At 36.6% G+C, this 21,054-nt stretch overlaps 1 protein-coding gene across 5 annotated transcripts in view; it reads right to left on the bottom strand.

Annotated features, from left to right (window-relative positions):
- The window catches only part of OSBPL8 (oxysterol binding protein like 8), a 162,231-nt gene that overhangs the window by 42,817 nt on the left and 98,360 nt on the right, over positions 1-21,054 (bottom strand). For 4 of the 5 annotated variants that reach the window (XM_043447259.1, XM_043447260.1, XM_043447262.1 and 1 more), the window contains one exon: positions 4,037-4,107. In XM_043447259.1, the coding sequence (XP_043303194.1) occupies positions 4,037-4,107 (71 nt within the window). Of the gene's footprint in view, positions 1-4,036; positions 4,108-12,362; positions 12,994-21,054 lie in introns of those variants that run through there. The other variant, XM_043447263.1, reaches the window with a different exon arrangement.

The raw sequence follows: 21,054 nt of genomic DNA, 5'->3' as shown, positions 1-21,054 counted from the left end.
CTGTAAAGCAAGGGCTCAATGAACACCTTCAGAATTATCAAAATGAAACTAGCATTTGCAGTTCATCTCTTCAAAAATGCCTCTGCTATTTAGTACAAAATACAAATTATTATGCTGATGGTAAAATAAGTGGCTGAACTGGAAGGGAACTGCAAACTACACTCAATGTAGAAGGTGGGGATTAACCTAATTAAATTTTTGTTAAAGTTACTCCTTTGAGAACTACACTTGAAACATCACGTGGCTTACTTTCATGATGACAAGATACACTGTGATATCAAAACCATTTCACAAAAGTCATCAAGCCAAACAGGTCTCTGTCCTCTGCTTGCTGCTGGGAACTCAAAGATGACACAGCTACTGTCAGAGAAATAGAACGGTTCCTATTTCCCACAGCTTAATAGGAAAACATATATTATAATGTACTTCCTGGATATTATTAAGTAAAGAATTTCCATGGTATTAACTTAAAAGTTAGTGAAAATGAACAGTTGTTTGACTCTTTACCAGGTGCTATAATAAGTACTTTCTGTGTTCTGCCTCTTGTACTCCTCATAGCCGCCTTATGGGACAGTAGTAGTTTCTTATGCTGCTGATCAGGAAACTAAGACCGACAGATTAAATAACTTTCCAAAGTCACAGAGCCGTAAACAGATGAGCTGGGATTTCACTCCGGTGTGCCTTGTCCTCAGTCTCATGCTCTTAGCCCTCTCACTACATTCATTGCTCATCTTTTTACCACTATTCATATAGAATGTTAGACTCAGATTTAAGACTTATCTTTATGAACAATAGGAAATCTATTTCCCTAGAAATGACAAGATTGGCTTGGAGGTTCCTAAATGATTATCTAAGGGACCAGTTGGCCAAATGGCTATAACAAGAGCTTGCTAAATTACAGTGCACATACTTCAAGAAATCCCACCATACAGTGTAGCTAGTTTTGGGGAAAGAAAAGAAATCCAGTGACCAAGTTCTATATTCTTTTTAACATAATACTAAGTCTCATGAATCAACAAGTTACCTTTTAAATATCAAGAATCATAAACTGTTTTTATTGGAAATATTTTATTAAACTAAGTGTGCTGCTTTGATAACCTCACTGACCACTGTCTTAATGATGACACCTTATGGGCTGTGTGACTATGGGAAGATACTCTCTTCCAGTCTTCATTGCCTTATTTATAAAACAAGGATATTCCTACTAACTAACAGGGCTGCTTTGGGTAATGAGGCAGTGTGCATGATGTGTTTAACACAGTACTTGATATATATTGTGCTTCAGATTTGTGACTATCTCCTAGATTGCAAGTGTTCACAAAAATATAATCTCCAGATAAATGGAACATTAACATAACTAGAATACTTTCGACTTGCTTTGAAAACTAAAATACTGTAGACATAAGGAATAATAGCAACAATGATGTTACTATGATTCTATCAGATATTTTGATTTGGAAAGGTTTTTTTTTTTAAATATCCAAGTAAACATATTTTTTTACAGCAAGTGATAGATGACTTAGCAAACCTACAGGCAAGGAGACTGATGACTGGAGAATCAAGTCAAGAGATCTCATCTCAGAAACTCCTTATCCATGTAATAGGATTCCTTTTATCCCACTAGAAATATTATTTATGCTGGCAATTCCTTTCATTGAGAGAGACAATTAAAAATTTATTTAAAAATGCTAAAAGGAAGATGAGATGATCTGATTAATTGCCTTCTTCAATTCACTCATTTACAGGATGCATAAGAAACAGGAACTGCTTTTATTTCTAAAACGGTGGGGGCTGAGGTAAAGAAGGATTGTGCCTATTGGTCTCAATTATGTATTTTTAAGAAATAACACTTAACTGCAAACTCAATGACCTAAATGACAGTATTGATACTTTTTGCATCAAATTCATAAAAGTATAAGTTAAAATTATTTAATGGCCTCAGTTATACTGATCAATCATAGAAGGAATAACAAGATTTTGTTTTCCAAAGTTTCTTAGGTAACAACAAAATCTTCATAATTCCATGAGAATAAGGCTTGATATAAGTGCATAAATTTTAGGATTCTTCTGAAAAGTAACACAGCAGAATATATGTTAAACTATTTAAGGACAAGCTAGTGACTGTATCTCTTAAGCTAACAGAATAAACTGAAATTAAGAATCAATAAGATTCAGCTCTTGGAACATAACAGAACGAGTACAATTTTACTTACACTAAATAGCTGCCACACCAAGCAGCCCATTCATTCACTGTAGTTCTTTATTCAAAGGAAGAAAAATGAGTTCTCGAACACCTATTATTAACCAGGTACTTTGTCAGGCACTTACAGCATCACAATGTGAGTTAGATTTTATCTCCTTTGTACAGAGAAGAAAACTGAAGCCACTGTGAATTCCAGCTCTAACACTTTGACCCTTGGAGAGCTATCTAACTTCTCTAAGCTTCATTTATAACACAGGGCCAATAATACCTGTCTTCTAGTATGGTTAAGAGAGTTAAAATGACACTTAGCAAGCTCTTAATACAAACTAGTTATTAATATCATTGTAATCAGCATCTAAGAAGTCATAGGCAATATATGAGAATCAAGATTCAAACTCACTTTTTTTACCTTAAAGTAGCGCGGGCTTGGTATCCAGTAGAACTTTCTGAATAACAGAAATAGTCTATATCTGAGTGGTTCAATATGGTAGCCACCAGCCACATATGGCTAATGAGTTACTGAGATGTGGCTTGTGCAACTGAGGAACAAATTTCTAATTTTACTTACAGTTCATATACAATTCGGTGCTATTATACTCAAGGTGCAGTCTAGTTTCCTTATTTCTCATTAATCCGCACCAGGCTCCCTGTCCTCCCGACCCCCTCTGCTCCTCCCCTCACTCTCCTGTTCAGAGACTAGGCGGCTGTGGTAGGCAGTCGGGAGTTTAGGTTTCTGAGTAGGAATACCAATACAACATACATTCACCAACGCTGGTATTAACTGCTTGGAATGGGTCTTTAAAATTCCATAAATTTCACTGCATTTCTAACCATGGCAGAAACAAGATAAACTATCTCCTTGTTAATCACGCATCTTATATGAAATGATAAGGGTATTTCTCATGTATTTCTCTTTGTATTTTATACATACAAGGTATGACACTAAACTCTCACCTTATATACTTTTACCCATATTAAATAGAGGATGGACTTTTATGTAATGAAAAGTTAAGTGTGAATAAAATTTGTGTCAAACATCATGGAATCCTCTCACTCAACCACTCTCGAGAATAGAACAAAAAATGTCCAATTTTACAAGCAAAGCCTATTCTAAGAACAGCAGAGAACTCACTAGCTTAAGAAATAGATTTTCTTACAATCATTGAAGTTTGATTCCATAAACATAAAAGCTTCTTCTGCTACTAAACCTGACCAGAAATAAGTCGAAAGTCAAATCCAGACAAATTATAGAAAACCTAGTGAATTACAAACCCATCGGAAAGCCTATGCATTCTCCAGTACTTCTCAAATTTGAATAGTACTCTTAGGGAAAAAATTCTCAACAGACCTAAGAATATATTCAAGTACCCAATTTGAAAATTACTAATTTAGGAAACTCTGTCTTATTCTAAGAAACTGTCTTCAGTTGCATGCTGCTATAGCAAAAGATAGTTGGTCTTTAACTGTTAAAATGTACATGTTTCTGATAGTCATTTGAATGAACCCAAAACACTTAAAACTTTAAAAAAATGAACGCTGACAGTTTCTCCAGATGGAAGCCTCAGTCTTAAGTCTGAGATGCGCTGCTGCAGCAGACATATCAAACAGCATCACTAAGGAGAGAACCCTGGTTACCAATCGGCTGTATTTCCAAATAACCAATGCACCTAAATCAGCCCCAGGGGAATGTTCCTTTTCTCATAAATACTACCTGGTTTAGATATACCAACATAAACACAGCCCATAAAAATCTGGTAAGATTTCGGTGTTAGTTCACTCATCTTAAATATTAGAAAAATATTATGATCATATACTTGAGGACAATATGCTTACCTTGCTCTTTGACATAGAAAGTGAAGAGTCATCTTTATTTTGAGAAATGTCTTCCTTTCCTCTTTCAAAACCTTTAAAAACATAGTCATTATTTTAGTATTACCACATTTGAACATATACAGGCAATAAAAAGCAAATACACATAAGTTATTCAATTTCAAATATACATTATACAATATTTGATGTATATCAGTGCAAGAAGCCTAGATTCAACATACAGTTTTAAACTATTATAGTTTAAAGACTACTAAGGTTTCATCTCTAGTAATTCTTTAGAATAAATCAAGGCTTACAGAGGCACTGGTGTCTTTCCCTGAACCCACCAACATACGATACATACCTCTTTTCTCTGCTTATTCAACTGGAATGAATTCAGTACTCAACGGAATGTTTATTTCAGTTAGCTGTTTTCTAACAAAGAACCAACCCAACATACTCTTCATACCCCTTGTCAAACTGGAAAACAACTCCGGAATTGGTGATAAAAGAAGACTAGGGAAATGAATCTGCATTGAGGGACAGGCTTTAAAAACAATCTAATAATGTGCTTACTGTGAGAAATAAATGAGGAAGCAATTAGCATAGCATTTGCAAACAGTATATATTCAATTAACATTGACCCTTAATATTATTATTGACACTGACTACTGTTACATAAATTCTAAAAGGATGACTATAAAATATGAGTGCATTGGGATGCATGCACACATCTTTCCTTCATGTAACATTAACACAGCACTATGTATATGTGCTAGTCACTCAGTGGTGTCCAACTCTCTGAGACCCCGTGGACTATAGCCTGCCAGGCTCCTCATGGAATTCTCCAGGCAAGAATACTGGAGTGGGCTGCCATTCCCTTCTCCAGGGAACCTTCCAGACCCAGGTATCGAACCCAGATCTCCTGCATTGCAGGCAGATTCTTTACCATCCGAGCCACCAGGGAAGCCAATATGGCACTATGCCAAAAGCAGTTAACACGTGAGTGCTGTGTGGGTACAGTCAGAGGAATGCTAACGCTGAGATCTGGTGGCCGCCCTGAGAGGAAGCTTTCTACTTTTGTGCACAACTAGCGTTAGGTCTTCTCCAGAACCACGTGTTCTGAGTCCAATAAAGCCTATATAAAAATGTGTAAATAATCATTCATAGAGCAGTGCCTAAAAAGTTACCAACAGTATCAGTGCCTGAAGCATTTAAAAATCATTTCTAATATATCATTGAGACCATTTATTCTGTATTTGATTTATATTAGCTAAAACAAATCCATTCTATTTTCTTAATTCAGTGATTTTGCCAACTTTTTTTGGGGGGTGGGTAATATGAAAAAGAAATCTTTTTGTTTGTTTTTCCATCTTTGGTAAGGAGCAAAATCAGGCAATTTTAAAATTGAGGGTGGGAAAGAAATCTTATTAAATCTAACATGGAATTTTAAATGAAACTTACCAGAATTTGAAACTTTAGTGTAAAGCAAATCAAAGTTACATAATTCAGCATAAAAACTCTAAAAATATTTATTCAGAGTAATAAACAAGGGCAATTCTTAATACTAATGAATTAACATTAATTATTTCAAAAATCTTCTAAATATATATATAAAAGAACAAAGATTTTCTAAAAATATAATTATGAATGGAAAAAAGATGATGTCTTTCTTTATTTTCATAAGAACAAGACTATTACTTCAATTTCTCCAGTGTGGTTTTGGTTTCAGATAAATGTATATCAATGCATTTATTAGACTAATAAAATGGCTACTTCACTGTATCTATATTCACATATTATTTTAACAACACAACAGGAAATTAAAACAAAGTTATAAATCTGAATAGACCTTTTTTGAACATGCAAATATGTCTTGCAGAAAGTTTCAAATATTGGAAAAGGACACCCAAAAACAAGACTAAACTAAATAAAAATCCCAAGAAAACAAAAAGAAGAGGTCACTCATAAACCTAGGTTGTATATTATGTCAGACCAATAAATGAATATCATTTTAAAAGATTTTCTATACTTCAAACTTGGAAATCATTATTTTAAAAGGTGGCCCTGATGACTTCCACATTATTTAAAATTATAGCAGATAAAGAAAAAGGCTAAGTTTGGTCAAATACTCTGAGTTTCAGCTAAGTGCAAATAAGCAGATGATTACCATAAAATGCAATGACCAAATGCGTGCGTATATGCTAAGTCGCTTCAGTTGTGTCCGACTCTGCAACCCTATGGAATATAGCCCAAAATGTACAAAAGCCTTAAAAAAGAAGGTACTAGCATACTGTACACTATGTTTTCAAGGATAATTACAAGGTAAGCAAAGCAAAATGCATCATATGAAGGACATTTTCTTTAGACTGGATAAACATGGCTCCCTAAAAATGTGCAAAGTAATCTTTATTTTAAAATGTCAATCATGAAAGTACTGTATTTATTAGAAGCCAAAAAGGGCTCAGCCAAAATATTTCTTAGAGTTTTATTTATTTTCCATGTGTGGGGATCTAACATTACTTTAAAATCAGTCCTTAACTTTTTTATTGTGATATTTATAAATAAATCCTGAAGCCTACAATACATTATTGACTGTTATCAATAAAATGCATGGGTTCCCTCCTGGCTCAGCAGTAAAGAATCCACCTGCAATGCAGGAGATGTAAGAGATCAGGTTCGATCCCTGGGTCGGGAAGATCCGCTAGAGGAGGGCATGGCAATCCACTCCAGTATTCTTGCCTGGAGAATCGCACGGACAGAGGGGGCTGGTGGGCTAGAGTCCACAGGGTCACAAAGAGTTGGACGTGACTGAAGTGACTAAGCATAGCACACAGCACACAGTAATTATTGACCATTATCAGTAAAGTGCAGAACAGTTACAGTTCATGACTTTTACCAAGTTTGCTCATTAGTGGTATCAGGCAGTAAATTCTCTTCCTACTGTCCTCCTCACTGCTACCACAAGATAGAAACCTACATCCCCACCCAAATGGCTAAGATTAAAAGGACTAGGACCATCCAAATACAGGTAAGACTATGGCACAACGGGAACTCTATTCACTACTGGTGGGAATGGCGTAGTCACTTTGGAAAGCTACTTGACAGTATCTACTAAAGTTGAAAGTACTGATATTCTGAAACAGAGCAGTTCTGATCCTAGATGCACCAAACAGAGACGAGTGTTACACGGTCACTAAAACACAGGCACAGAACGCTCACAGCAGTCTTATTCATAACAGCAAAATCTGAAGCCCACTCAAATGACTATTAATAGTAGAATAAATGAATACCTTATGCTATAGTCACACAATGGAATGATAAACATCAATGAAAAAGAACCAATTACCACTACACAAAACAACAAACAGAATACTGAGTGAAAAAAGCCACCTCTTGCCATCAAAAAAAACCACATACCATATAATTCCATTTATACAAAGGTCAGGAACTAGCAGGAGAAGGAAATGGCAACCCACTCCAGTACTCTTACCTGGAAAATACCATGGGCAGAGGAGCCTGATAGGCTACAGTCCATGGGGTCACAGGAGTCGGCCACGACTCAGCAGACTAAACCACGACAACCAGCAGACCTGACCTGTGGCAGCAGAGGCTGGAAGCGCGGTGTATTCCTGCTGTAGGCGAGACTGACCGGGGTGGGCGGGGACCTGAGAAGGCCTGGGGTCTGGGCAGCGGCGACACATGAGGCTGTGTGCTGAGCTGTGCTCAGAGGCTCGGTCACAGCCAGCTCTCTGTGACCCCCTGTATTGTAGCCTGACAGATTCTTCTGGGGGTTCTCCAGGCAAGAATACTGGAGTAGATACATAACTAAAAATTCAAAACATTGTGCAATTAACTATGTGTAGGTTATGCCTTAATAATTTTTAAAAAGTTCAGATGTGCTCTACTGGGTCAGTTTGATCATGTCTGATTCTTTGCAGCCCCGTGAACTGCAGCCCACCAGGCTCCTCTGTCCATGGGGTTCTCCAGGAAAGAATACTGGAGGGGGTTGCCATTTCCTCTTCCAGGGATCTTCCTGATGCAGGGATTGAACCAGTGTCTCTCGTGTCTCCTGCAGGTGGGTTTTTCACTACTAGTGCCACACCCTTTCCTTATTCTTCTAATTTACTAGGCCTCTTTTGCTATGGCATCCTTGCTTACTTAGTATATATCCCTTTAACATACCCTGCTCTGGGCTGATTCTGATTTCCAACAACAATGATAATTATGAAAATAATTAACATAATACTAATGAAAACAATAAAGCAACCAATATCCATTTGTAGGAACACTTGCAATTTTAAGATACTATGATAATTTACTTCTAGTCTTTAAAATCAAGCCCCCCCCTCAAATATCAGGTATATTCTATATAATTGAAAAAACCGAGGCTTACAGAAATTAAGCAATGTGACAAATGACAACAGGTGACAGTATCAGTGCTAATTCAAACTCAGGTCTAACTTTAAAATTCATGGTGTTTCTAGAATGTCAGAGTGCTTCTCTAGATTCAAGGCCAGTGTCTTCTGGGAGGCCATGTTTAGACTGCACAAACACAGTTAGCGGTCTCCTCTGATGCACAGCACTTGGTGCATTTGCACTACTCTATTTATCACAATATACTTCAATTGTCTGTTTTCATGTTCATGTCCCATACGTGACTGGGAGTTCCTGAAAGGAAGGGTCTCAATTCTTATTCATCCACTTAAATTTTGATAAACTGATCCAAAGATTAATAAAAATGGACTCTACTTTTATATGCAGTGGCTTTTTAAAATATGTGAAATACAGCACACCTTCAGAAACATACCTAAAACATAAAAACATAATTTAATGTATACAATAACTATCTGCATAATCACCACCCAAATCAAGAAATACGGAATTGTCAACATCCTGCGAGAACCACCCCCTATGCTGCTCCATGCCATTCTTGACCCTATCTACTCTTCTTGCCCTCAGAAATAACTACCTTGGCTTTTACGATTCTTTACCAGCATGCCACAACTGGTATTTCATTCATTTTCATTGCTGATTAGAATCCTATTGCATGACTATATCACTATTTATCCATCTGCTTGTGTTGTTTCTAGTTTGTCCCTCTTACAAATATAGATGATACAAATACTGTTGGAAATGCATCCCAGTAGACATATATCCATGAGTATCTCTAAGGTTTAAACCAGAAGCAGAACTCCTGGCCCGAGTCTATGTGTGTCTTTAAGAATACCAAACTGTTGACCATCTCTTTATTTCCCCCTAACGGTGTGTGACAGTGCTCCTTTTCCCATATCCATGTTGACAAACTTTTCCCATATCAATGTTGACAAACTTTTAATATTTTTGCCAATCTGTTGGGTGTGTCAATGTAAAGCAGTGAGGTTTTAGTTACTGTATTTCTGATCACTAATGATAGTGAGTACTATCGCATATGTTAATTACCATTTTAATATTCCCTTTGTGAAGAAACTCTTCAGGATATTAAAAAAAAACTGTACTTTTTCTTGATTTATATAGGAATTCATAATGTTTTCCAAATATTGGTTCTTTGCCAGTTATATTTATTATAAATATCTCCCGATTCTATGGCTTGTCTTTTAATTCTCTGCATGGTCTCTTTGGATTAATGTCTCTTAATTTGCACATTGTCAAATTTAGCAATCTTATTCTTTTAACAGTTAGTGCTTTTTGGTCTTAAGAAAGTCTTCCTTAAACCTGTGGGAAAATCATGAAGATATTTTCCAGTAATATAGTAGTAAAACTTTCTCCTACTATTCTTCCATATTCAATGGAATATGATTCTTAAATAAATTAGTGCAATGTCCCTAACTTCTTACTAACAGATGAAAAATGCTATCATCACTGATAAGGTATAACTTTTTATATACCTTATTAAAAATTGGTTCAATATGTTTGGATATAATAAAGCAAGTTTTATACTGCTTCAGTCTTGTTAAAATCAGATTACATACACAGTATCTAAAAATGTAGATTCAGTAAATATTTACAAATACAGAATTACTACATTAACTAAATTGAACATAGCCAAGAATTAAGAAATTATACAAGAAAAAAAATTCAGAGAAGTCAAGATATACTAAAAAGATCTAACTATATACTAAAGCTTCTACAGAGTGTCTGTAAATTTCCTTGCTCAAAGTTTATTTCAGGGGAGGAGCTAAGATGGCGGAGGAATAGGATGGGGAGACCACTTTCTCCCCTACAAATTCATCGAAAGAACATTAGAACGCTGAGCAAACTTGACAAAACAACTTCTGACCGCTAGCAGAAGACATCAGGCGCCAAAGTTTATTTCAATTTCTAGGTACACGGACAAAGGGTACCATTCTATTTTATAATTCATCATACAGAAAAAGGTTATACTAATTTGTTCCTTAAGCTGGAAGTGACCAAAAAAAAGGGTGGGTGGATTTTCCTAAGGAAAATGAAAACTAAAAAGGGGTGTGGTCAAAGCAGTAAAAGAAAGCTATCTTTAAATATCACTAATGTATAACCTCTCTTTCTCTAATGATGTCAGCGAAAACAATAAAATGTCCCAGAAAAAATTACATTTTTTACTTTTAACTTAAAAAAGCCACTCTTTGAAGTACCTAATTCTATTCAACTATTCTTCCTAGCTGATAAAACATATTAGAAAGAACTTTTAATCATGGCTGGTTTTAATATTATTGTTAGTTGTATTAAGAGGACTATGGAAGCATCCTTATGAATATGACCTTATCTATTTCAAGAATTAGAAAACAAAGCCAAACATCTACTTTTCCACTAAAAGAAATCTATCTGGATGACCTTCAATATTCTCTTTGACAAGAGAAACTCACAACTCTGTCTTAAATTAAATGAAGTAAAAACCAAACTTCTTTTTTTTTTTTTAAAAAAAAAAACCAAACTTCTAAAACGTTAAGTTTTCTATTGTTTAGTAAGGTCACCTGACTATTCTCTACATTAAGGAGACTCATAGCATGAAGGTCAGCAAACATGTGCCAGCAAGCTTGCTGGCTTAAAAAAAGAAAAACAAGGAGCCAAATACAGAAATGGAACTAAGTCACATTGAAAAAGCAAGTAAGTATTCGACAATATTAAAAAAAAAAAACTTGTTGTATTTTCAGAGTCACTTCTGAACAAAGACAAACAGTAACATTCACACCACTGTGAGAACATTAAGAAAGAAGCATGACAGTGACCATACCACACTAAGAAGACTAAATACGGATTATGAGTGCTGTTTAAAGCTTATGTTGCTTAGGCAACAGTTCAGGATATGTGGTTTCCAATACTTTTCAAAACGCTGTTAGAAAAGAAAATGAAGTCAGTGATTTTGTAATAATTTATTTAATTGTCCCAGTAACACGTTATCTCAAGAGAATGTATGTACTGCCTATCAGCATGAGTATTCACAAAAAGCTAAGAAGGCTAGAGTGAAAAATTAAAATAGAATTTCACAAAATGAGTGTCAGAAAAATATATAAACAATTAAAACAAGCACCAGTTTCAGTCAATATTTGTCATGAGGATTAAAAGAACATTTTTATTTTAAAAGAAAAATATAACCTTAAAAGAGTAGATATGATTATGTAGCAGTTTAATATTCTGAAAAGAAAACAAAGATTGCTTATATCTTAACATCTATATCCAAATATTTGGTACAATAAATCTTTTTCAAACAATAAAAGATCAGTTAACAGCTACATCTCATTGACCAATTGTTTAATGTTTAAATCATAGCTGTCAAATGTCTAATTTCATTTAATAAATATTGCCCTAAAAATAACATTTTCTAAGCAAAAGCTGATCATACATAAACACATTTAACAACACGAAGTAAGGCATTTCAAAAATTAAATTACACAGAAAACTTCATGTTAGTCAGGACTTAATCTATTAAAGCATAAACTAAACATCAATTTTCACAGTTACTATTTTGCTTGAGAATAGTCAAACAAATATCAATATTAAATATGTGGGTTTCATTTGCAGAAACCTCAGAACAACTGGTTTATTTATAGAATTTTATCTCAAATCTACAAAAGGCTTTATTTTTATCAAAGGGTTATAATATTTATTTCAATAATTAAAGTAAAAACTCATGCTATAAGCACTCAAGACACATACTTCACTCAATCATTAGCTTTCAAGTTCAAGCATAAAGAGACTGTAAAAGAAAATATGGAAAGCCAAGCCGTACTGTAGCAGTTACTAAAATCTAACCTTTCACTATAGAATTGTTTTGTTTAGAAGAAAGCAGCTTTAAGACGTTAAGATGTCTAGTTTATTTTAATGAAAAGTCTATAAGAAATTAAGAAAAGAATGCAAGATTAAACAAACAAACCTGGCAAAGGAGAAAGTTCATTGTATCCTCCAAATGAAGCGTTTCGGACAAGCTTTCGGCCATCAATTCGTGGAGGAAATAAAACAGGCGAAACCACAGTACAGGAAGAAAACCTACGTTGTTGTGAGCTGTCTTCTTTCATGGCTTAAAAGGCCTATGTAATGTATACGCTCACCCAGAAGGCTAATTAGACCAGTATGGCAATAACAGGCTTGTCTTCACATCCAAATACAGCGAAACCCACCAGCACAAAAACAAAGGGCACACACACTTAACAGCAAAGGAGAAGGACCAGCGACCGTCAAATCAGCAATAAACAGATAGCGAAAGAGGCTGACAGGAAAGGCATTAGGCCATGCTGCTGGGTGTTTTAAAAGAAATGAGCTGAACAACAAGAAAGGCTATTCCACTGTTTCACCTTTTTATCAAACCAGTAAAGCCCTGCACCGAGTTACTGCCTTAGTAAAACAAAAGCAAGATCAATACGTAGAGATTCAGGATGAAATAATAAACTCAATTTTTCTTTTCTCAAAAAACGCAATCCTCCTCTCATACTCATTATGCTTTTATAGTATCTGCCACACTTCCCACGTCTTCCGATTCTTTCCTTTCCAGTTTTTGCTTACTTTAAAAATGGATATAACACTGTTTATCTTTCCTGAAGCTTCTAGATTTATATCTAATCTATTGCTTGCTTTAGCCATGATTAAGAATTCATAAGGGAAGATATTCTTTCAAGTACATTTTTGATGGATTCCAACAGCTAAAGCAGAGAATAAACACTTAAATTTTATCTCTAGTAGAGATACATGTGTCATTAAGACAGTGCTAATGCAAACCAATTAACAGAAAAGATTAAAAGGATATCACTAATAATGCTGTATGCTCCAATATGTTTCTCGGAAAGAGATGCTACAGTTCCTCTTCATTACATTTAAACTTTTCAAAACATATAATCAACCAATGAATATTTTCCACTTAAAACTCTTATTTTAAAAATGCAACTTTACTATCACAGTAACAAATACAAATATTTTTTTTTCCCCCTAGGTTAAAACTAAGTGACTAGGATGATCCCACATCATTAGATCTACCAGGAAAGTACCTCTAGCCAAAATGATACACTATGTCATCTCTTTATATCTAATCTTTAAAATTCCAAGGAAGACTTTCCTAGTTATATTAAAATCCATTTACTTTACTCTACACTTTAACTAAAGTTAAAAAGCTGTAAGTCAGTTATTTTCTTTATATACCCTAGACTGATTTTTCTAACCACAGTTCTTTCAACCTGGAAATACACCTTTGTAGACAACAACAACTCAATTATAACTGACTTAGTGGTTCATTTTTATAGGCACCTTACTGTAAGATCTCCATTTCCTTCCTCATTATGCATACACTTCAAGGCTGGTTCTCTATTCACACACAACAGCATCCCATGAAATCTAAGACTATTTCTCTTCAAAAGAAAGGACATTTAAGCAAACTTAATTTCCTGTACATACTATTTCTTTGGCAAAGGCATTTTAAAATCAGTTAGTGATAAAAATGTTATGGCTGATACCCACAACTATAACAGCTTTTGGGTTTGGGAGTTTTGTCCCCACTTTTCTCCCTTGTCATGAAATATAAACTGCCATTTAATATAGGTATCAGAGAAATAATTATAAATAATTCACAGTGGTGCCTACCTCTTAAAGCATAAAGAATATATCACCACAAAAGGCATTTATAGTGCAATGGTTAAACAGCATTTGAAATTAAAATTGCCTGGGTTCAAATCCTAGTTCTAACCTAGCTGGATACATTAGAGCCATTGACTTCATTTCTCTGTGTCTCTGTTTCCTCATCTATAAAATTTTAATAACACTATCTATATTACAGGACTGTCACAAGGATCAAATTTGATAATAGATGGAAAATCAAATAAGGTTCCAGGTCACCTAATAATGTATTCTCTCCTAAAATTCAACAAAATTTATAGGAATGGAGTATTTTTTTCAAAAAAGCATACACAAGGGTGGGTATGTATCCCACAAGTATGCATGCAAGAGAGGACACATCAACACATAAACTTGCCCCTGGAAAGCATGAGATGAATGTGTAGTCACTTGTCCTGCAGGTTCAAGAAAGCTGAACCACACATCAGTGGTAAAAACTGAGTACCAACTCTATTGACAGCAAAACAAATCCTTCTGCAGATAATTAACAGCACCAAGATTCAGAATCAGACAAGCTACTGACAGCAACAATACTGGAATCAGGACAAAAAAATAGGCAATGTCTTCAAAACTAGAAGGAAAATAATTACCAATACAGAAGTACATATCCAGTCAAATTATCAACTACATATTAGGGTAAAATAAAGATATTTTTAGATATGCAAGGTCTTAAAATTTACTTTCCATGCATGTTTTTACAGAATTTACTAGAATAATGATTCTTACCTAGGGTTCTACAATGGAATTAGGCCGAATGAACTAAAACATCCACTCTTAAAATGAATTAACTTTTCTCCTATGTCTCTGTTACGGCTCTCACCATACACTGTATTCTCGGGAGAATTGAGAAAATATTCACCTATTTTATTTGTTATATGCCTTCTTCATTTCCCTCTCAGTAACTCCCTTGAGAAAGAACATAAAAGAATATATACTCTACCAAAAAGTGATAGCAAATCAAGGATACACAGAATACAGGAAATTAAAAGATGCTTGCTAAATGGAAGAAAAGCTATGACCAACCTAGACAGCATATTAAAAAGCAGAGACATTACTTTGCCAACAAAGGCCCATCTAGTCAAAGCTATGATTTCTCTAGTAGTCATGTATGGATGTGAGAGTTGGACCATAAAGAAGGCTGAGCGCTGAAGGATTGATGCTTTTGAACTGTGGTGTTGGAAAAGACTCTTGAGAATCCCTTCGACTGCAAGGAGATCAAACCAGTCCATCCTACAGGGAATCAGTCCTGAATTCATTGGAAGGCCTGATGTGGAAGCTGAAGTTCTAATACTTTGGCCACCTGATGCTAAGAACTGACTCATCAGAAAAGACCCTGATGCTGGGAAAGACTGAAGGCAGGAGAAGGAGACAACAGAGGATGAGATGGTTGGATGGCGTCATGACTCGATGGACCTGAGTTTGAGCAAGCTCCGGGAGTTGGTGATGGTCAGGGAAGCCTGGCATGCTGTAGTCCATGGGGTCGCAAAGAGTCGGACACGACTAAGTGACTGAACTGAACTGAACTGAGAATACAGGAAACAGGTTACTCAATATAAAGAGCTGTCATCATCAAAATGTCTCCTCCTATCACTGCACTATCTCTTTTTGACCCAGAGACAAATTCTGTGAGATTTACCAACATTCTTTTCTGATGTTGACATGTTCTGACAGTATGCTGATAAGGCTTATTCTCTTTCCCTCATCCCCTGATGTACAGATAAACTAAGGAGACTTCGAATATATGGAGTGGTTTTATTTTTTTTATCTTTATTTTTTAGAGCAGTTTTAGGTTCACAGCAAAATTGAGAGGAAAGTACAGGTATTTCCTATACCAGTAAATGTACTTTGAAATTCCCTAAGACTAAAAAGAACTAATACCTCTGAAGAGACTAACTGCATATATTATCTTTGGTCCAGGGGCTCTTTCCATATTAAAATGGCAGACATTTGGGCAGAGGCAAAAACCACAGCATGTACAGGACACAGTGACCAAAACCATCTCAAAGAAGAAAAAATGCAAGAAGGCAAAGCAGTTGTCTAAGGAGGCTTTACAAATAGCTGAGGAAAGAAGAAAGACGAAAGGCACGGGGGAAAGTGAAAGATAAACCCAACGGAATGCAGAGCTGTAGAGAACAGCATGGAGAGAAGGAGGCCTTCCTCAGCGACCAGAGCAGAGAGACAGAGGAGAACAGCAGAGTGATAAAAACTAGAGAGCTCTTCAAAAAAATTAGAGAGGTCGAGGGGCAACTTCATGCAAGGATGGCTACAATAAAAGATAGAAACTGTAAGGACCTAACAGAAGCAGAAGAGATTAAGAAGAGGTGGCAAGAATACACAGAGGAACTACAAGGAAGGTCTTAATGACCTGGATAACCACGACGGTGTGGTCACTCACCTAGAGTTGAACATACTGGAACATGAAGTCAGGCAGGCCTTAGGAAGCATTACTACAAACAAAGCTAAGGGAGGCTATGAAATCCCAGATGAGCTTTTTAAAATCCTAAAAGATGATGCTGTTGAAGTGCTGCACTCAACATGTCAGCAAATTTGGAAAACTCAGCAGAGGCCACAGGACTGGAAAAAGCCATTTTTCATTTCAATCCCAAAGAAGAGCAATTCCAAACAATGTTCAAACTACCTTACAATTGTGTTCATTTCACATGCTAGCAAGGTATGCTCAAAATGCTTCAAGCTAGGCTTCAGCAGTAGAAGCTAGGTTTAGATAGGCAGAGGAAGCAGATATCAAACTGTCAACATTCACTGAATCATGGAGAAAGCAAGGGAATTCCAGAAAAAGACCTACTTCTGCTTCACTGACTAAGCTAAAGCTTTTGACTGTGTGGACCACAACAAATTGTGGAAAATTCTTCAAGAGATGAGAGTACCAGACCACCTTACTTGTCTCCTGAGATACCTGGATGTGGGTCAAGAAACAACAGAACCACCGTGGAATAACTGACTGTTCACAATTGGAATAGGAGTATGACAAAGCTCCATATTGTCACCTTGTTTATTTAACTCACATGCAGAGTCCTTCATGTGAAATGCTGGGCTGGATGAATCACAAGCTGGAATCAAGAGAAATATCAATAATTCAGAAATACAGATGATACCACTCTAATGGCAGAAAGTGAAGAGGAACTAAAGAGCCTCTTGAATGAGGGGGGAAAGAGGACAGTGAAAAGGCTGCGTTGAAACTCAACATTCAAAAAACTAAGATCATGGCATCTGGTCCCATTACTTCATGGCAAACAGAAGTGGAAAAAGTGGAAGTAGTGTCAGATTTTCTTTTCTTGGGCTTCAAAATCACTGCAGACAGTGACAGTGACTGTAGCCATGAAATTAAAAAATGCTTCCTCCTTGGAAGGAAAGCTGTGACGAACCTAGACAGCATATTAAAAAGCAGATACACCACTTTGTGGACAAAGGTCCATACAGTCAAAACTATGGTTGTTTCAGCTGTCATGTACGGATGTGAGTTCAGTTTAGTTCAGTTGCTCAGTCATTTCTGACTCTTTGCAACCCCTTGAACTACAGCACACTAGGCTTCCCTGTCTATCACCAACTCCTGGAGCTTGCCCAAACTCATGTCCATCGAGTCAGTGATACCATCCAACCATCTCATCCTCTGTCGTCCCCTTCTCCTCCTGCCTTCAATCTTTCCCAGCTCAGGGTCTTTTCCAATGAGTCAGTTCTTTGCATGAGGTGGCCAAGATATTGGAGCTTCAGGTTCAGCATCAGTCTTGACTTCCTTTAGGATGGACTGGTTTGAGCTCCTTGCAGTCCAAGGAACTCTCAGCAGTCTTCTCCTTCACCACAGTTAAAAGCATCAGGTCTTCAGCAGCTGGGCCATAAAGAAGGCTGCTGTGCTTGGTCGCTCAGCCGTGTCAGGGTCTCTGCGACCGCACGGACTGTAGTTCGCCAGGTTCCTCTGTTCATGGGGATTCTCCAGGCAAGAATACTGGAGTGGGTGGTCAGGTCTTCCTCCAGGGAATCTTCCCAACCCAGGGATCGAACTCAGGTCTCCTGCATTACAGGTGGATTCTTTACCGTCTGACCCATCAGGGAAGCCCTAAAGAAGGCTGAGTGCTGAAGAATTGATGCTTTCCAATTGCGATGTTGGAGAAGACTCTTAAAGAGTCCCTTGGACTACCAGGAGATCAAACCAGTCATTCTTAAAAAAAAAAAAAAAAAATCAACCCTGAATATTCACTGGGAGGACTGATGCTGAAGCTGAAGCTCCAATACTTTGGCCGCCTGATATGAAGAGCCAACTCCTTGGAAAAGAGCCTGATGCTGGGAAAGACTGAAGGCAAAAGCAGAAGGGGGCAGCAGAGGATGAGACGGTTAGACAGCATGACTGACTAAGTGGACAGGAGTTTGAGCAAACTCTAGGAGATAGCAGAGGACAGAGGAGCCTAGCGTGCTGCAGTCCCTGGGATCTCAAAGAGTCAAACACAACTTAGTGACCGAACAACAACAACAGAACCCACAAAACGCCATAATAAAAAGAACCCCTAGATTTTCCTGCTCTGTGCCCAAAGGAAACGCCCAGCTTCAGTTTCTCTTTCTACAGAACCAAAAGATCAGGACTGGAGGAGGCCGCTCACTGTTAATATTAGAGCTCTAATGAGTTCCCTGGACAAATTCCAGATCAGCTTTATTTAAAAAACAGATGACTGGCAAACATAGCTGATATTTTGAAATAATCTAATTCGGTAGCTGGAAAATCCACTTAAACCCTATAAAGTTCCATATGCACATTCAGGATAAAATATATTGGGCTTAAGTTATTATATTATAAGAATTATATATTTTAATCTTGAATCTCAAGATAATTAGCAAGGTTTTAAGAGATTTAAAATTCTTAAAGCAGCAAGAAGAATTGGGAAAAGATCAAAATACTAAAAACAAACATCAGTCAATAAGAATTTAAGAAAGTATTACACCCAAACATGAATAGAACCACCACCTTAAAAAATGAGCTAAATACCTGACAGTGGTACTATACAAATTCAGCAGTAAGTTTCCTTACAGAGCACAAAATTTTAAAAATAATATAGTTATTTACTATTAATTAAGCAGCTCAGTCTTAGCAAACAAGTCTATTAATAACCTTTCAAAGGACATATAGTTTGAGATGGTTGACAATGATCTTTGCTTTAAAAAAGAAAACACAACAATAAAGCTCTCAATTTCCATCCTGCAAAGAGACAAAGTAATTTCTTAACTGTAATTAGTAAAATTTCACTGATGAGTATATGGCTTGAAAAGCACACAAAGCAATTTTATTTGTCCCACATTTCCTCAGAAAATAACTCTTGCAGATTCTCAGTACTAAACATGTTCTCAACAGGCCAAGCAAATGCACATACAAAATTAAAAGGATGGCTTAAGATAATTTTAGACTGGACAGCATTCTTGTCTATATATCCACACTCACATCAGCAAGTATAAGACAATACTTTCCTTCGGATGGAAAGTTCTTTGTAATTATGTGTGTATATTAAATAATCATTCATTTAATAAAAAATGTGATGAGCATCTACTCTGGGTTAGAAATTACGTTAAGCACAAGACAGTTATGATACAATAGCCCCTAATTTCTGCCCTTATTGAGCTTTCAACATGTATGAGTACATGGTCATTAAAAGTTGACTGAAACTCAGGGTCTATTCCCATAAAACAAATGTTAAATGAGGTGCTTAGGTTACTTTCTAAGACTGTTCACAAAAATCTGTTTAACTGAAAATGTACTAAGAGCATCTATGAATGTAGCCTTATTAATACTACCTAAGAATTATACAGTAAAAAGTTTTCAAAACTGTTTTCATGTATGTTCTCAATAGATTCAAAGAACAACAGTAACTCGGTTTTACAGGTAATTAAGCTCTGAGGCATGGGCTTCCCAGGTGGTGCTAGTGGTCAAGAATCTACCTTCCAATACAGGATACGTAAGAGATGTGGGTTCAGTCCCCGGGTGGAGAAGATCCTGTGGAGGAGGGCATGACAACTCATCCAGTATGCTTGCCTGGAGAATCCCATGGACAGAAAAGCCTGGCGGGGCATAGTCCACGGAGTCGCAAAGAGTCGGACACGACCAAGTGACTTAGCCCACACACAGACTCTGAGGCACACAGGCTCAAAGTCACACAACAAATGAGCAATAAGCCAGATGAGAATCCAGCCACGGAAGCAGTGTTGACTTTCCCCCATCTCCTCATTCTGCTTCCCCTACGCCTGCCAACACAAATGCCAGCATCAGGCAGTTTTGTGGTAAGGTGAGACTCAAAGAGTGGGGATAAAAAACACCATCCCAGGGTCTGTGGTAGGAAGGGATAAAGTGAGAAATATCTTAGTGACAGTGAAGAAGAAAGTGGAGCCTATAGGACAGAGACCACTCAACTGGATCAGCTTCCACACATAGGGACACTTTGTAATCGAAGGACACAATTCAAAACTTTAAACATCTATTTCTCAAAAAATTTTCCACCAGAAAGCTGTGCAAACATAATGCTAGAAAAAAAAACTACCACACTTTTTCCTTCTGTATAACTGAGTTGTCAAAACATAACATAAAACTCCACTCCTTTCCAGCCTTCTCTTCAAGTATGGGAACCATGTTATACGACAACATTGCTTATACACTGTTCTAGGATGGCAAGAATGAATATTGGTCTCTCTTCCTTCTTTCTCCGAGCTGATATTCAAATATTGGTGCCAATGCTCACATCATTTTACTTACCCCACTAGAGACTCAATCCAACTCTATGCAGGCTTTGGAATTGGATATAATTTAAATTATTGGCTGCCACACTCCAGATATTTCCTAATGATAAGCCTAATAAGGTCCTGAAGAAGCTATTTTGATTCCACAGTTGTAACCACATATCTAACTAACTTCATGGTCCATTACTCCATCCGAAGCACAAGGATTTCCTTATCTTTTACCCTAATAGCCACAATCT

Source organism: Cervus canadensis, chromosome 25, assembly GCF_019320065.1.
Source record: "Cervus canadensis isolate Bull #8, Minnesota chromosome 25, ASM1932006v1, whole genome shotgun sequence".
Lineage (NCBI taxonomy): Eukaryota > Metazoa > Chordata > Mammalia > Artiodactyla > Cervidae > Cervus > Cervus canadensis.
The sequence above is the reverse complement of the archived record's forward strand: the minus strand, read 5'-3'. Positions and strand labels throughout refer to the sequence as shown.